This window comes from Bombina bombina, chromosome 10 (genome assembly GCF_027579735.1).
Source record: "Bombina bombina isolate aBomBom1 chromosome 10, aBomBom1.pri, whole genome shotgun sequence".
NCBI lineage: Eukaryota > Metazoa > Chordata > Amphibia > Anura > Bombinatoridae > Bombina > Bombina bombina.
In genome coordinates this window covers 95903067-95917303 of record NC_069508.1, presented here as the reverse complement: position 1 = coordinate 95917303, position 14237 = coordinate 95903067, and the positions used below count along the sequence as shown (strand labels likewise).

General features: G+C 35.6%; 1 protein-coding gene across 1 annotated transcript in view; it reads right to left on the bottom strand.

Moving 5' to 3' along the window:
* LOC128640821 (vitellogenin-A2) overlaps positions 1-721 on the bottom strand; it is a 33103-nt gene extending 32382 nt beyond the window's left edge. The window contains exon 1 of the mRNA XM_053693245.1: positions 676-721. Within this exon, the coding sequence (XP_053549220.1) occupies positions 676-715 (40 nt within the window). The 5' untranslated portion in view covers positions 716-721. The remainder of the gene's footprint in view (positions 1-675) is intronic.
* Between the last annotated feature and the right edge of the window lie 13516 nt (positions 722-14237).

The window sequence follows — 14237 nt, the reverse complement described above, 5'->3', positions numbered from 1 at the left end:
TATATTTATACATACTGTATATATATTAATCTCAGGCTAATTTTGCTTTGAATACATCATTCTATTTAGCATTTGTTTATTTAGTGTTTAGTGTCCTTTTAAAGATAGAGGAGATACATAATTTATCAGCTCAACTGCTGCAATTACTACTTACTAGTCAGAGATTAGTGTATATATATCATCTACTGACTTGATTAAGTATGTAGACTTACTTGTATGTAACTTACTGTCTTTTTTATGTTTGGTGTGACCTTCTCGAATGTTTAAAGTAAGGTAGAAGTGTGTTTTATTTAGGACATGAAAGACTGCTCTACCCAAATATACTTCTATATGATTGTATAATTATCACCCCAAGTAGAGTTCGTTAGCATGCATAAAAGCTGATAGGATTGATTTTAATACTATATTGCCCATGCCAATAAAGACAAATAGTATGGCAACCCCGAACGATTCATACTCTCTAATGCTGCTTTTATTTTCTGTGATTTCTACATTTATAAATGGAGCTGGCCCACAAAGATCTGGAAAGTCACTTCACATCTCAAATACATTTTAAAGGATAGCATAAGTATTGGATAAATAATTATTATTAAAAGGTTGAGTTGATTTCTGAATGAATTAAGCTGAGCCCAGTACACATATGTGAATCCCTTATTTATTAATTATTTTACTTACCCGCCACAGCAAGCAGAAATGCTAGGATGATTCCCCTCATGGTGGCGAATACAGAACTAAGAGCAACCTGCTCTATTTATAATAGTAAATCTGAAACACGTGATACAATTTTGGCTCATTCACATCTCTTTATCAGTTTGTGCAAACAATTCTTAATTCACATTGAAAAAGAACTTCAGAGAAAATTGTGAACATTTCTTAAAAAAAAAAAAAAACTACAACAAATATATGTTAACAGCAGTAACAAAACATATCTAATTAAATTCAATTTGAATTTAGTTCTTAAAAAAAGAATAATTGTATTTTGTATCATTGTGTAAATTCTGGTTTTAGATAAGTTACAGATTAGATTAACTTTGCCAGGGTCAAAATGACCCAATAATGATCAACTACTGTTATCTTTTGAAAATGATTGTGAATAATCAAACAAATATCAGAATGAAGGACACAAAAAAATTAAGCTATAGTGCAGACTTTTTATTATTAAAAGCTACATTCACAATAATACAAATATTTTAACAGCATTTTTCAAATTTAGAATTTTATATATATATATATATATATATATATATATATATATATATATATATATATATATATATATATATATATATATATATATATATATATATATATATATACATATATGTCCCTTGTGTGACTTGTTTAAATTAATACTTTAAAGCAGGATATAAAAAATACCTTATAGTAATAAAGATTTAAATGAAGAAATAAATATTTTACTAATTAGGTAATGTACATGTGTCAAAAATAGGCTAATCAATAACTATGTGCTCATTTCAATTTGGAATAGATACATTCTTATATAAATGTGAATTCAATCTACAATCATTGGCACAATATTAAATTATATAGATTTGAATTAATTATAAAGTAGAAAGATATAAATTTACATGGAGGACTGAAAAATAAATTCCACTATACCCAGACTAGAAAAATTTGAAGCAAATTAGTGTAAAAATAAAATATAAAAAAATATATAGGACTAGATTACAATTGGCGTGCTATTTAGCACTCTTGCTCAAACGTAATCTTTTTGTGCACATGGGTTAGCACGCATATTACTACTTGAAAGTAAAAGTGTTGCGCACAAGCAAAACCCACCACACACTAATTTAAGGACCTCAGATATCGCAACCACACTTTTTCTCCCCATAGATTTTAATGGACAACGCTGAAGAAAATAAACTAACACTTATCGCTCACGCGCTAGACCGACAGAAGTTATTAAAATATCACATTCCAATATTTTTAACATACAGGAATTTTTATTTTATTTTAAATAGATAATTCTACATATATATCTGTATATCTTTTCCTATAGATATATAGCTATGGGTATATATTTTACATTTACATAATCACATATATGTATATAGAAATATATATTTAAAAATACAAATTAAAACAAATTCTATTTTAAGAACATGGGGATGTAAACTATGTGTAATGCATTTCAGGTTTTGCGCTTTAGGTCTAACGTGGTGTCTGGTTTGCACACATGAAGAGTTAGTTATCTTAAATCTATTCTAAATAATCCAGAGAATATATATATATATATATATATATATATATATATATATATTACATAATCTATAATCATTTTAATAATTAATTTAATAATTATTTTTTAATATTTAATATTTCAATGACACTCTTTTTTACTAACCCAACTCCACGTTAGACCTAAAGCGCAAAACCCAAAGTGTTACTCAGATTTTACATTCCTAGATTCTTTACAAATACTTTTTTTATTTATATTATTAAAAACATATTTAATGTGAAATATTTACAGTAAGTTCACAATTAAACACAATATTAAATATTATTTTAGAAATATTATTTTTATATATATATATATATATATATATATATATATATATATATATATATATATATATATATATATATATCTTTTTAAAATAAAAAGAACATTTTCCTGTATGTGAAGAACATTGAAATGTGAAATATTATTAATCCTGTCAGGTATAGCCCTGTGGGTTTAATATGATGGCAGGTTAGCGCGTGATCGAAAAGTGTTAGATTTTTTAAAGTGGGCTAGAATTTTTCTATTCCGGATTTTTTGGTGACTTAGGGCAGAGAAAATAAAGGTATTCATAATTGGTGAAGATGTAGTATGAGTATTTTATTTAAATCTAATGCAGATTTATTTAATTAAATGTCATAAATTGTTTAAGATGCAGAGAAAGAAATATTACAGAAGAAAATAAAGGGATTTGAGTAAACTAACAAGACAAAAAATAGCTTTAGAAAAACTGTAGAACAAAACAAAGGAAAATATTGTTTTTACACTTAGTATTTTAGAATTTCATACTATTTGTAAAAAAAAATTTGAAAAGTCTTCTAAGAAACCTTAACTGTACAACTTTCTTAGAGTCTAATTATATATAAGAAAGACCCTAGACGCAATTGGTTAACAACAAAGGGATATTGGACATGTGGATCCAATGGGTGTAAAATGTTAGAGGTGATAAAAAATTTAAAACCTTTAACAGGAGAAAGTGCTGACATTAATTGATATGCAAATTTTAGAATTTGCCTATTAGAGTGTTGTCTTCGTACTGTACAGTATGTAGGAAAAATGACTAGACTTAACTTAAATGGACATGGAAGGCAACAGTTATCTTAGAAATGTTATAATTTGATTATATCATTAAATCACCACTTTACTCTTTGTATCCTTAGTAGAAAGTTGTTTTTTTCTATAAGAGCATACCCAGAGAGACTCATGAGAACCTATTTTGAACACTGTATGTAAAGCACTGTTACATACTTTGTTGCAAACACTGATGCCATTTAGTGCTCACTCTTGAGTATTCCTAGGTTGCAGTCATGTAAAGTAGCTAGGTTTTAACAAAGCATATAATTAGAAAGAGGTATATTTTACTTGGGTACTTTATAAAAAATTGTATGATCTATTGAAGCCATTTTTTTACTTTGACTCCCATGTCCCTTTAATGATATAGAACTGTATAACAAGGATTTAACAGTGGAAAAACACTTCACTGTTTTACATGCAGATAGTTCATACAAAATAATTTATTTAGCTTTATTGTCACCTTGAGGTGGAACTAATTATAAACTTTTATTTAATTTAGAAAAAAAAATAGTGTATGAAATATGCTAAATCTTTAATGGGTTATTCGTTATATTATTTTATAGATTTGTTTAGTGTGATTATTAAAGAGACAGTAAAGTCATGATATTTAAAACAAAGTTCCAATTTACTTCTGTTATCAAATTTGCTTTGTTCTTTTGGTCTTCTTTGTTGAAAAACATACATAGGTAGACTCAAGAGCAACAATGTTCTACTGGGAGATAACTAGTGATTGGGCACCTACATGCCTCTTGTTATTGGCTCATCTGATGCATTCCGGCAGTTCCCAGTATTGTGCCTTCAACAAAGGATACCAAGAGAATAAAAATAGTTTGCTTATAATAGTAAATTAGAATGTTTTCTAAAATTGTATGTTCTATCTGAGTCATGGAAGAAAGAAAATGTGTTTAATATTCTTTTTAAATAAAGGTGTGGATATAGTCAAAAATTAAACGCCTAGATTACGAGTTTTGTGTTAGCTTTAAAAAGCAGCGTTAAGGGGTCCTAATGTTGCTTTTTAACGCCTGCTGGTATTACAAGTATGGCAGGTACAGGTGTACCGCTCACTTTTTTTCCGCAACTTTTCCATACCGAAAATCCCCTTACGTTAATTGCGTATTATATCTTTTTAATGGGATTTGGCTAACGCTGGTATTACAAGTCTTGGAAGACTCCTACCGCATATAAAAGTCAGTAGTTAAGAGTTTTATGGGCTAATGCCGGAACATAAAGCTCTTAACTACAGTGCTACAAAGTACACTAACACCCATAAACTACCTATGAGCCCCTAAATCGAGGCCGAGTCTGGTGAAAGTGCGCTAACAGCAACGGGGAAGTAAAATATGACTGGATGTTTTTACTGGTCAGAATTAATCACAGATTATATATAAATGTAGGAAAATATGGGTTACAAATATAAACATTTATTGTAATAAACACATATTCTTAATAGTGCAAATCTATGACCGGTCATAAAAAAATGAAAAAAATCTTAAAAACTATCCTAATAAAATCCTTATGGACTATAAAATTCACAAAACCATATATAAATGTATAAAATTCAGCCGGATGGGGCAATGGTTTCTAAACCCAGTGTAAAACTTCTTGCAGCACAAGGTAAACACAAATGTTTAATGGTGCACCACTCCTGGATATATTAAATGAGACTTTTCACCATTCCATGTAATAAAAAAAGATGATGTGCATTATATACTGCACAGATATCCCAATAGCAGGAATATAATACACACTTCACTTAAACCAAAATCCTCCTTTTATCCATATCAAAGTAAAGGAAGCAACTTAGAAGTTTTCGAAAGGACAGTCTTAACTGAATTAGAGAGACTAAAGGTAGATGATAAAAGTAAAATTAGGTTCAATATGACTAGAAAGGAAAAGGAAATACTGACACAGTTACAAAAAAACAAGGACATAACCATTAAACCGGCGGACAAGGGCGGTGGCCTTGTTATTATGGACACGTCCAAATAAATAAATGAAGCCAATCGATTATTAAATGACGTAGAAACTTACCAGAAAATGAAATTAAACCCACTAAATAAGATAAACAACAGGTTATATGACATGCTAACAAAAGCTAAAGATAATGGGTTAATCGATAGTAAGGAATTTAATTTCATCCATCAGAAATATCCCAAAATGGCCATGTTTTATTTTCTGCCCAAAATTCATAAAACTCTTGTTGACCCGCCAGGATGTCCAATTATTTCCGGTATTTCTTCAATCTGTTCCAACCTTTCCTTATTTGTAGATACCCAACTCCAAAGTTATGTACAGAGACTACCATCATATTTAAAAGATACCACTGAAGTACTGAATCTCCTAAAAGATTTAGATTGGCATGATGACTATATTTTAGCAACGAGCGATGTTAGCTCCTTATATACTAGTATCCAACACGATAAAGGGGTAGCGGCAGTAGATTGGTTTTTAAAAAATGAGAACGAAACACAAATGAGATACAATAACTTTATTCTAGAATGTATTGAATTTATACCTAAAAAATATTATATTGCATTTAATGGGAATGTGTACCTCCAGGTTCAAGGTACTGCAATGGGCACGAGGTTTGCTCCTAGCTATGCCAACCTGTTTATGGGTAAATGGGAATAACACTACCTACAGGGACATAGGCTGGGAGCAAGCCTCATGCTATACAAAAGATATATTGACGACATCTTAATAGTGTGGAAGGGGAGTGAGGAGAGCTAAATATCTTTTTTGGAAGAAATGAATCAAAATGATGTTAATTTAAAATTCACACACACCATCAGTAAACAACTCATCACCTTTCTCGATTTGGACATTTATGTAGAAAATGGTGGAGTAGCTACCAAAAATCATTTTAAGTCCATAGATGCCAACAATTATATTCCCACACACAGCTGCCATCTAAGACATTGAATTGATAATATCCCTAAGGGTCAATTTCTCAGAGTTAGAATAAATTGCTCAAAAATCTCTGATTACAACCAACAAGTTAAAGTATTAGAAAGCAGATTTTTAGAGAAGGGCTATGATTCAGAGATATTAGAAAGAACCATCTCGGAAATAAGAAGTGTAGAGAGACAAGATCTCCTATCCAAGACGCCAAAAATTAAGAACGAAATGAGAGACACCCAGAAAAAGCCTCTGGTAACGAATTTTAGCTATCATCATAATCTTCTGAAGAAAATAGTTAAATTAACACTGGCACCTCATTAAATCTGACCCAATCATTGGAGATATAATTTCTGAACATCCCCAAATTATTTTTTGAAAGGCAACTAATATTAAAAACATATTAGCACCTAGTGATTTCAATAAGAAAGCCCAACAGTCTAACACTAGAACTATATACCTGATAGGGAATACATTAAGAGGGTATTATCCTTGTTATAGCTGTATAGCCTGCAAACACAGTACCAAATGTAAAGAGTACACTTCTACTAATACAGGCAAAAAATATAACATCAAGGACACTATTAGATGCAGCTATAAAGGGGTAATATAGCTCATTCAGTGCTCCTGTGGCAAACAATACGTAGGAGAGACCACCAGGACCCTGCAAACTAGGATCAGGGAACATCTTAACCTAATAAAGAAAGGAGATCAAGATACTAGACTGTATGAACATTTCAGGTTGAAGCATCAAAATAATAACATAGATCTTAAATACTGGGGTATTTGTAAGATTAAGAAACCCTGGCGGGGTGGAGATTATGAACGCCTACTCCTACGGAAAGAAGCCAAACTTATATATGTATTACAAACACTATACCCCAAGGGTTTAAATTCCGAATTGGACCTCAACCCCTTCATTCTAGATTAAACATTTCTTTTAAATCTCTTTTACCTAATATATAATATATTTTGTATATTTTTATAATTTTATTTAAATATTTATATATATATATATATATATATATATCTATTTTGGAACCTAATAAGACACACTAGATATGGACATAATGTCCAGTTAAAGGGTTAATATCAATTTAACAACCTATATACAGTTGTCTAATTTTTGATCCTTCACACTATTTACCAGACAGTGTCCCTGCCCTGATTATAGGAATTAATTCTGTCTTATAGTTTTTTTTATAGATATACCCTATTCTTGTCCATAACAGATTAGCTAGTATCCCAGCCAAAGGAGTTAACATACCAAGGTCCTTCTAGATAATATTCACACAGTTAGATCTTGTATCATTTGTAATAACCAATCAGATATTTATTCAGCCCTATTTTGAAGGATAATACCCCAAATGTAACCATTTTTTATATTGCTATACAGAAATTCACAGATCTTGGCTGTTTTTAATGTTTAATACATGCTCATATATATTTTGCGTATATTTTCTATATGTATATATTTTATATATGAATGCATAAAATCTTGTGCATACTACTTATCGGGATATGTTATTGCACGAAACTGATCCATTAAGTAGTGTACCATATAAAAAAAACACTTATCGATTCCATGTTAGATATTATGCTACACAATAGGCAAACCATCTAAATGGATACATTTTATTATATTTTTATGTTTTTTTAAAATTGTTTATTTTAGTAGGATTATATTTAATTCACTTTTACAAATTGTTTATTTTAATACATTTTATGTAATTATATAACCATAATTTTTTAAGTCGCTTTTCATACTTTTAGAATAGGAGTTAAAACATTCAAAATACGGGGGGCGGAGCTTGGCCATGCAGGAACATGGACGGGTAGTGCCCTAGCTCCGTTAGAGTTTCTCCCTTGCCGCCGGACTAATGGACAGCTGAATGTAATCTAAACAATCCGTGACCTCGCTCAAGGCTCACAGAACAAGCGGATGCCTGGATGAAAGTTTTGCCGCATATAGCGGAGGGGAAAAAACGGAACTTCACTGCGGTGCTGCATCCAGCAACAAGAAGCAGACGCCATGATGGTATGCCCACGCTAGCGCAACATATATTACCCCAGCCCAGCCAGACACTGCTGCGAAGAACCTTGGAGACCTACCGACACTCGCTGCTGGAGCACTCTCATGGAGCGGGCTAGCGGCGGGATCGATGGGTTACAACCAGACAGGCTGATAGGTGAGAGTTAATCCCAGACACCGCCGACCCACGTGGGCTGCATATAACGGAGGCCTGTGCTGATAACAGCTCAGACGACTCCATCGAGACCGCAGTGACAGTTTGGGGGAAAGTTTAATAAGAATCCACACATCCCAGCTCCAGACATTCATAAAATTACCACGGACACTTTCTGCCCCACATAACAACCGCACTAGCAGTGATAATACCCCCAGTTAAAAGAGATGGCCTCCAAAAGAATCACCAAAGGGGAGAAAGGCAACAATAACAAAAACACTATCCAGACTAGTAACCTTAATGCCTTTTTTCCCCATAAGAACAACCAGACCAAGAAAATAAAAAGTCATCACAACCTAATGCTGAGATGGACACAGAGTCACACCAGAACCCACAGTCACAGTCTCTACCACAAGATCAGCTACTTAATATACAGGCCACAATTCAAAGTTTATCATCTAAAGCCGACATTGCCGACCTCAAGACATTCATTAAGACAGAACTATCAGCAGTCAGGAGAGATATCAACGAACTGGGTGCTAGGATTGATGACTTGGAAACAGGACAAGACACTCTTAATACAATAGTTTCCTCTGCTGAAAACTGCCTAGCCCAATATGCTACCTCAATACACTCCCTCAAAGAAAAGGTTGAGGACCTCGAAAATCGAGGCAGGAGAAATAATTTATGTATTCGAGGGATAGCGGAAACAGTGGATCTTGGTAATTTATTATCATACCTTATAGACTTTTTTAACTACCTGACCAATTCCACACAAATATCAGAGATTTCCATAGAAAGAGCTCACAGGGCGCTACGCCCCAAACCAACTACAAATGCTCCCCCTAGGGATGTCATTGTGAAGCTCCTTCACTTCAGAGACAGAGAATTAATCTGGTCAGCAGCTAGAACATCACGCTCTATTAAATACAAAGACCAAGAAATGCAGGTATACCAAAACCTTTGCCCTGCAACGATTGAAAAGAGAAAAGCAGCTAAATTTCTCACAACTGTCCTACAAGAACACAAGATCAAATACAGATGGGGATTCCCCTTTAGTATTATCATATCTCACGCAGGGAAACAACTCATTTATAAAGACCCAACACACCTGACAATGATAAACAGAACACTCAACATCCAAGTCCAGCACCCCATGACTACAACGGATTCTGAAGATGGAGGGCCGTCGCCTACGTTGAAAACAACCTACCCAAAGAACAGAGACCACAGTGGACCACAGTTCATCATAAGAAACTTTCACACCATCCCAGAGAAATCCGGGATCCCCCGACATGATTGAAAGAAAAGTGAGGACAATCCAAAAGAAGAAGAAAGTGTCTTTACACTCAACTCCACTTCAGAGAACCAGATAAGTACCTTAGACTTAAGGACTCTAACCTCCGGGGCCGACAAGTGGGACCCCTACTAGCGTACCTCACGCAAATATGCCTTGACTTTCCTCTATATACAGGCTCCCCCTACAGAGGGGCGCTAGAATCACAATGTTAGACCTAGTCGTTTATCTAGATAACTTATTTTTCTACCTGTTCTGTTTGAACTTTATAAAGAAGTACATGCAACACTCCTAACTTATACCATTTGTTATTTGCCATGGTCCGGTTGGAAGGGATTAATTCTCCTTCCCCCAAATTGCACCTGCGTGTAGATGAAATGCTGATTTCGTCCTCGCACTGGCAAAAGTTATGCAGTTGTAGTTTTAGTTATAAAATATGTTCCATGTTATTGTTTTTATGTATGTTGTTTATTGCCGTTTATTTTTTGCCTAGGATGTGGTCAAACTTATTTCTTGTTGCAGTCATAGTCTTATCTATAGATTAATCCTTGAGTGCCTCCGATGCCCCCCATCTCAGCAAGCATCAGATGTGTAAGTACCCGCTACCCACATGCTAGTACATAATACTGATACCTTAATGCACATTCTATCAGTCAATGCTAAGGGTCTTAACTCCCCCCAAAAAAGAAACATAGCTCTGACTGACTTCAAAAGGTTGAAAGGAGACATAATACTCCTGCAGGAAACACACTTCCTGAAAGGAAGAGAGCCCAAGACATTTCATTATAAATTTGGCACCAGCTACTATGCCTCAAACCCCAAAAAGAAAACGCAAGGAGTGGGAGTCCTCATTAAAAAGGGTGTGCCATTCCAAGATAATAAGATACTCAGGGATAGAGAGGGTCGATACATAGCGATCAAAGGTCTCTTGTATGGTCGCCCAGTTACTATTATATCCATGTATGCCCCGCCACAGAAACAATTCCCTTTTCTTAAAAAACTGACGAACAAGCTTTTAGAGTTCTCAAGCGGCACCTTACTGATGGGGGGAGACCTGAACATAGCACTGCACCCTACACTAGACTGCTCTTCTACACAGTCTTCCCTCCCGTCCCGCACACTACAGAAAGCACACTTACTTCTAAAACAACTCACGGCAAAAGATGTCTGGAGAACGCTACACCCGGACTCCATAGACTATACATTTTTCTCCTACCCCCATAAGCGTTATACATGCATAGATTACATATTTACAGATATCACGGGGATGTGTATGTTCAGGTCAGCTAAACTTACTCCAACAACATGGTCGGATCATAGCTTAGTACACTGCTCCTTTAACTGGCCCTCAAAACCAATTAAAGATTTCATATGGAGGCTGGACGAATACATGTTACACGACATAGAACTAAAAGCTAAACTAACAGAACGCATCACTGAATATGTTCAGATAAACACAACAGCCGACACTTCGCCCCAGAACAACTGGGAAGCACATAAAGCTACCATAAGAGGGGAACTTATTGCTTACAAGGCCAGAAAGAATAAAATTAAAAGGGAAAACATGACTAACCTCATAACACTCATAGAAACTATAGAAGCCCAACATAAGTTGCATCCAGAGGACACACAACTCCTAGAAACACTCTCAAATAAGAAAAAAGAGCTAGCCTCAATGCTCAACAAGGACATTGCTAGACAAAGCTTACACCTAAAACACCAAATATATGACTCGCACAACAAACCGGGTAGATCTCTGGCTCGACTTATAAGGAAAAAGTCAAACATGGCATACATACTACACATTAAAGACAAACAAGGAAGCCACTATAACACATCTCATTCCATAGCTTCAGTATTTAAATCCTTTTTCCAAAACATATACAACATAAATCCAAATGACCCACAGACTAGAGAACAGTGCATAGAAAGCATAGACCGCTACTTGACTCAACTACAGTTACCCAAGCTTACGCAAGACCAAGCAGATAGGCTAGCTGAACCATTTAATATAGACGAACTCATCAACACTATAAAAGATCTACCCACGGGCAAAACACCGGGCCCAGACGGATTCTCTTACTCCTACTATACCAAATTCATGGACTTGCTGGCACCCCATCTCCTCACATATTATAACTCTATAGACGAGACTCATGTCTTTTCCAAATCAGCCTTAGAAGCACACATCATCTTAGTACCCAAGCCAAAGAAACCCCTAGATGACCCTGCCAGCTATCGCCCGATTTCCCTGCTGAACACTGACGTAAAAATATTTGTGAAGATCATGGCAATAAGGATGAACAGAGTCATCTCGGACCTGATACATCCTGATCAGATAGGCTTCATCCCGGGCCGGGAGGCAAAAGATGGCACGGTCAGGGCCTTGAATATTATTCATCATGCACAAGAACATCAAATTCCGCTAGTCCTTTTATCTATGGACGCGGAAAAGGCCTTTGACCGTGTCAGCTGGGACTTCCATCATTCGACACTGCGACACATGGGGCTGGATAGTATACTATACCGAGTGATGGCATTATATGCACAACCGACCGCAAAAATCCACCTCAATGGGATCCTCTCAGAATCCTTCCAATTAACTAACGGTACCAGGCAGGGATGTCCACTCTCTCCCCTATTATTTGCATGTATAATAGAGACCCTAGCCACAAAAATTAGAAACAACATAGATATACAAGGCGTCCAAATTCATCGCCAACCTTACACAATCACGTTGTACGCCGATGATGTCCTCCTGTCACTAACAAACCCAGTGCACTCTATCCCCATAGTTATCGCAGAACTCCAAACCTTCCATAACCTCTCAAATTTTCTAATAAATCTTAATAAGTCTGAAATTTTGAATATAACATTGGATCACAATACCCTAATCGAAACCAAGAAGGTTACCCCGTTTAAATGGTGCTCAAATTCCCTCAAATATTTGGGAACTTATATCACCCCCTCATTAGACCTGCTTTTTGGCTATAATTTTAAACCCCTGAAAGACACAATCATAAATGACCTATCTAGGTGGAGAAACAAAAGAATTTCATGGATGGGTCGTATTAATTTGATAAAAATGAACATTTTTCCCCGCATACTATACCTTTTCCAGACGATACCGATCCCCCTCCCTAGATCTTACATCACATCTCTACAAACAGCTTTCAGCAAGTTCACATGGAATAGGAAGAACCCCAGAATTAACAAAGCAATAATGACGAAACATCGAGATCAGGGCGGACTTGGTATGCCAGATCTACAAGCTTATAATACGGCCATTTACTTACAGAGAATGCTCGACTTATACACACCCATACGATAAACGTTGGGTGGATATTGACCTAGATAATCTGGGTATAACGCGAATCAGTGAATGGTGCTGGTCATTTTATACCACACCTACTATAGTAACTACTAACCCAATCATTCTAGAGACTCTTAGCACCTGGAACAAGACACTCATTCATTCTCCCTTTCTTACATCCCGACCCTCACCCTTAACCTCACTGGTTAAAAATGGAGTATTAGACTTTGGCCCTACAATTTTACAAACAACACCCACCCACTCACTCACTGACCTTCCTATATGTCATCTTATAGATAACGAACAACTCAGACCCCAGAAAGAATTAGTAGAACAGGGACTGCAGAGCTTCACTAATTGGTTTACCTACCTTCAGCTCAACCACCTCCTAAGTTCCAATCCACAGGCTATAAATATGACAAGACCCCTTACCCACTTTGAATCCCTGTTCACTCAGGCTCCTCCCCCAAGGCACACAATCTCCAAAATATATAAAATGTTGGTACAAAATCGACCAGGTCAGGTGCTGGGATATATGGAGAGTTGGGAAAGAGACTTAGGGAAAATTATACTCCCTCAAACCTGTTCACAAATATTCCAGTGTACCATGAAATCTTCAATCTCTATGAGTATCCTGGAAATAAACTTCAAAATTCTGCATAGGTGGTATTATACACCAAAGAGACTCCACAGATTGTTTGGAGGCTCAAGGAGCCACTGCTGGATATGTGGCCATGTCGGAAGCGACATGGCACACATGTGGTGGTGGTGTTCCTCCATACGTAATCTATGGACACAAGTCATTGATGAGATAGAGAAAATTATGGAAACACAGCTACCCTTAGACCCTCTGATATGGCTTTTAAATAAACCTCCAAAGCTGAAACGCAAACCCAAACTAAAACTCCTTACCTTGATGGTGAACAGCGTTAAATTCTTGATAGCTAAGAATTGGGGAGTGGCAGAGGCCCCTTGCATGCTGTTATGGGTACAAAAAACATCAGACCTAATAAGTATGGAGGAATCCCACTACCTAAAATACGACAAGATGACCCTTTACGCAGAAATAGTTGAGATATGGGAGGGTTACCTTAAATCCAAGCAGGAGGATGGACACAAACCCAATGCTCAGGGGGATGAGTAGAGGATAGTGTGTAGTCACTCTCATACATGGGGCGGTATTTCGGAGTGCACTCTGAGAAGGCAACATTAGTTCTTTACCTATCC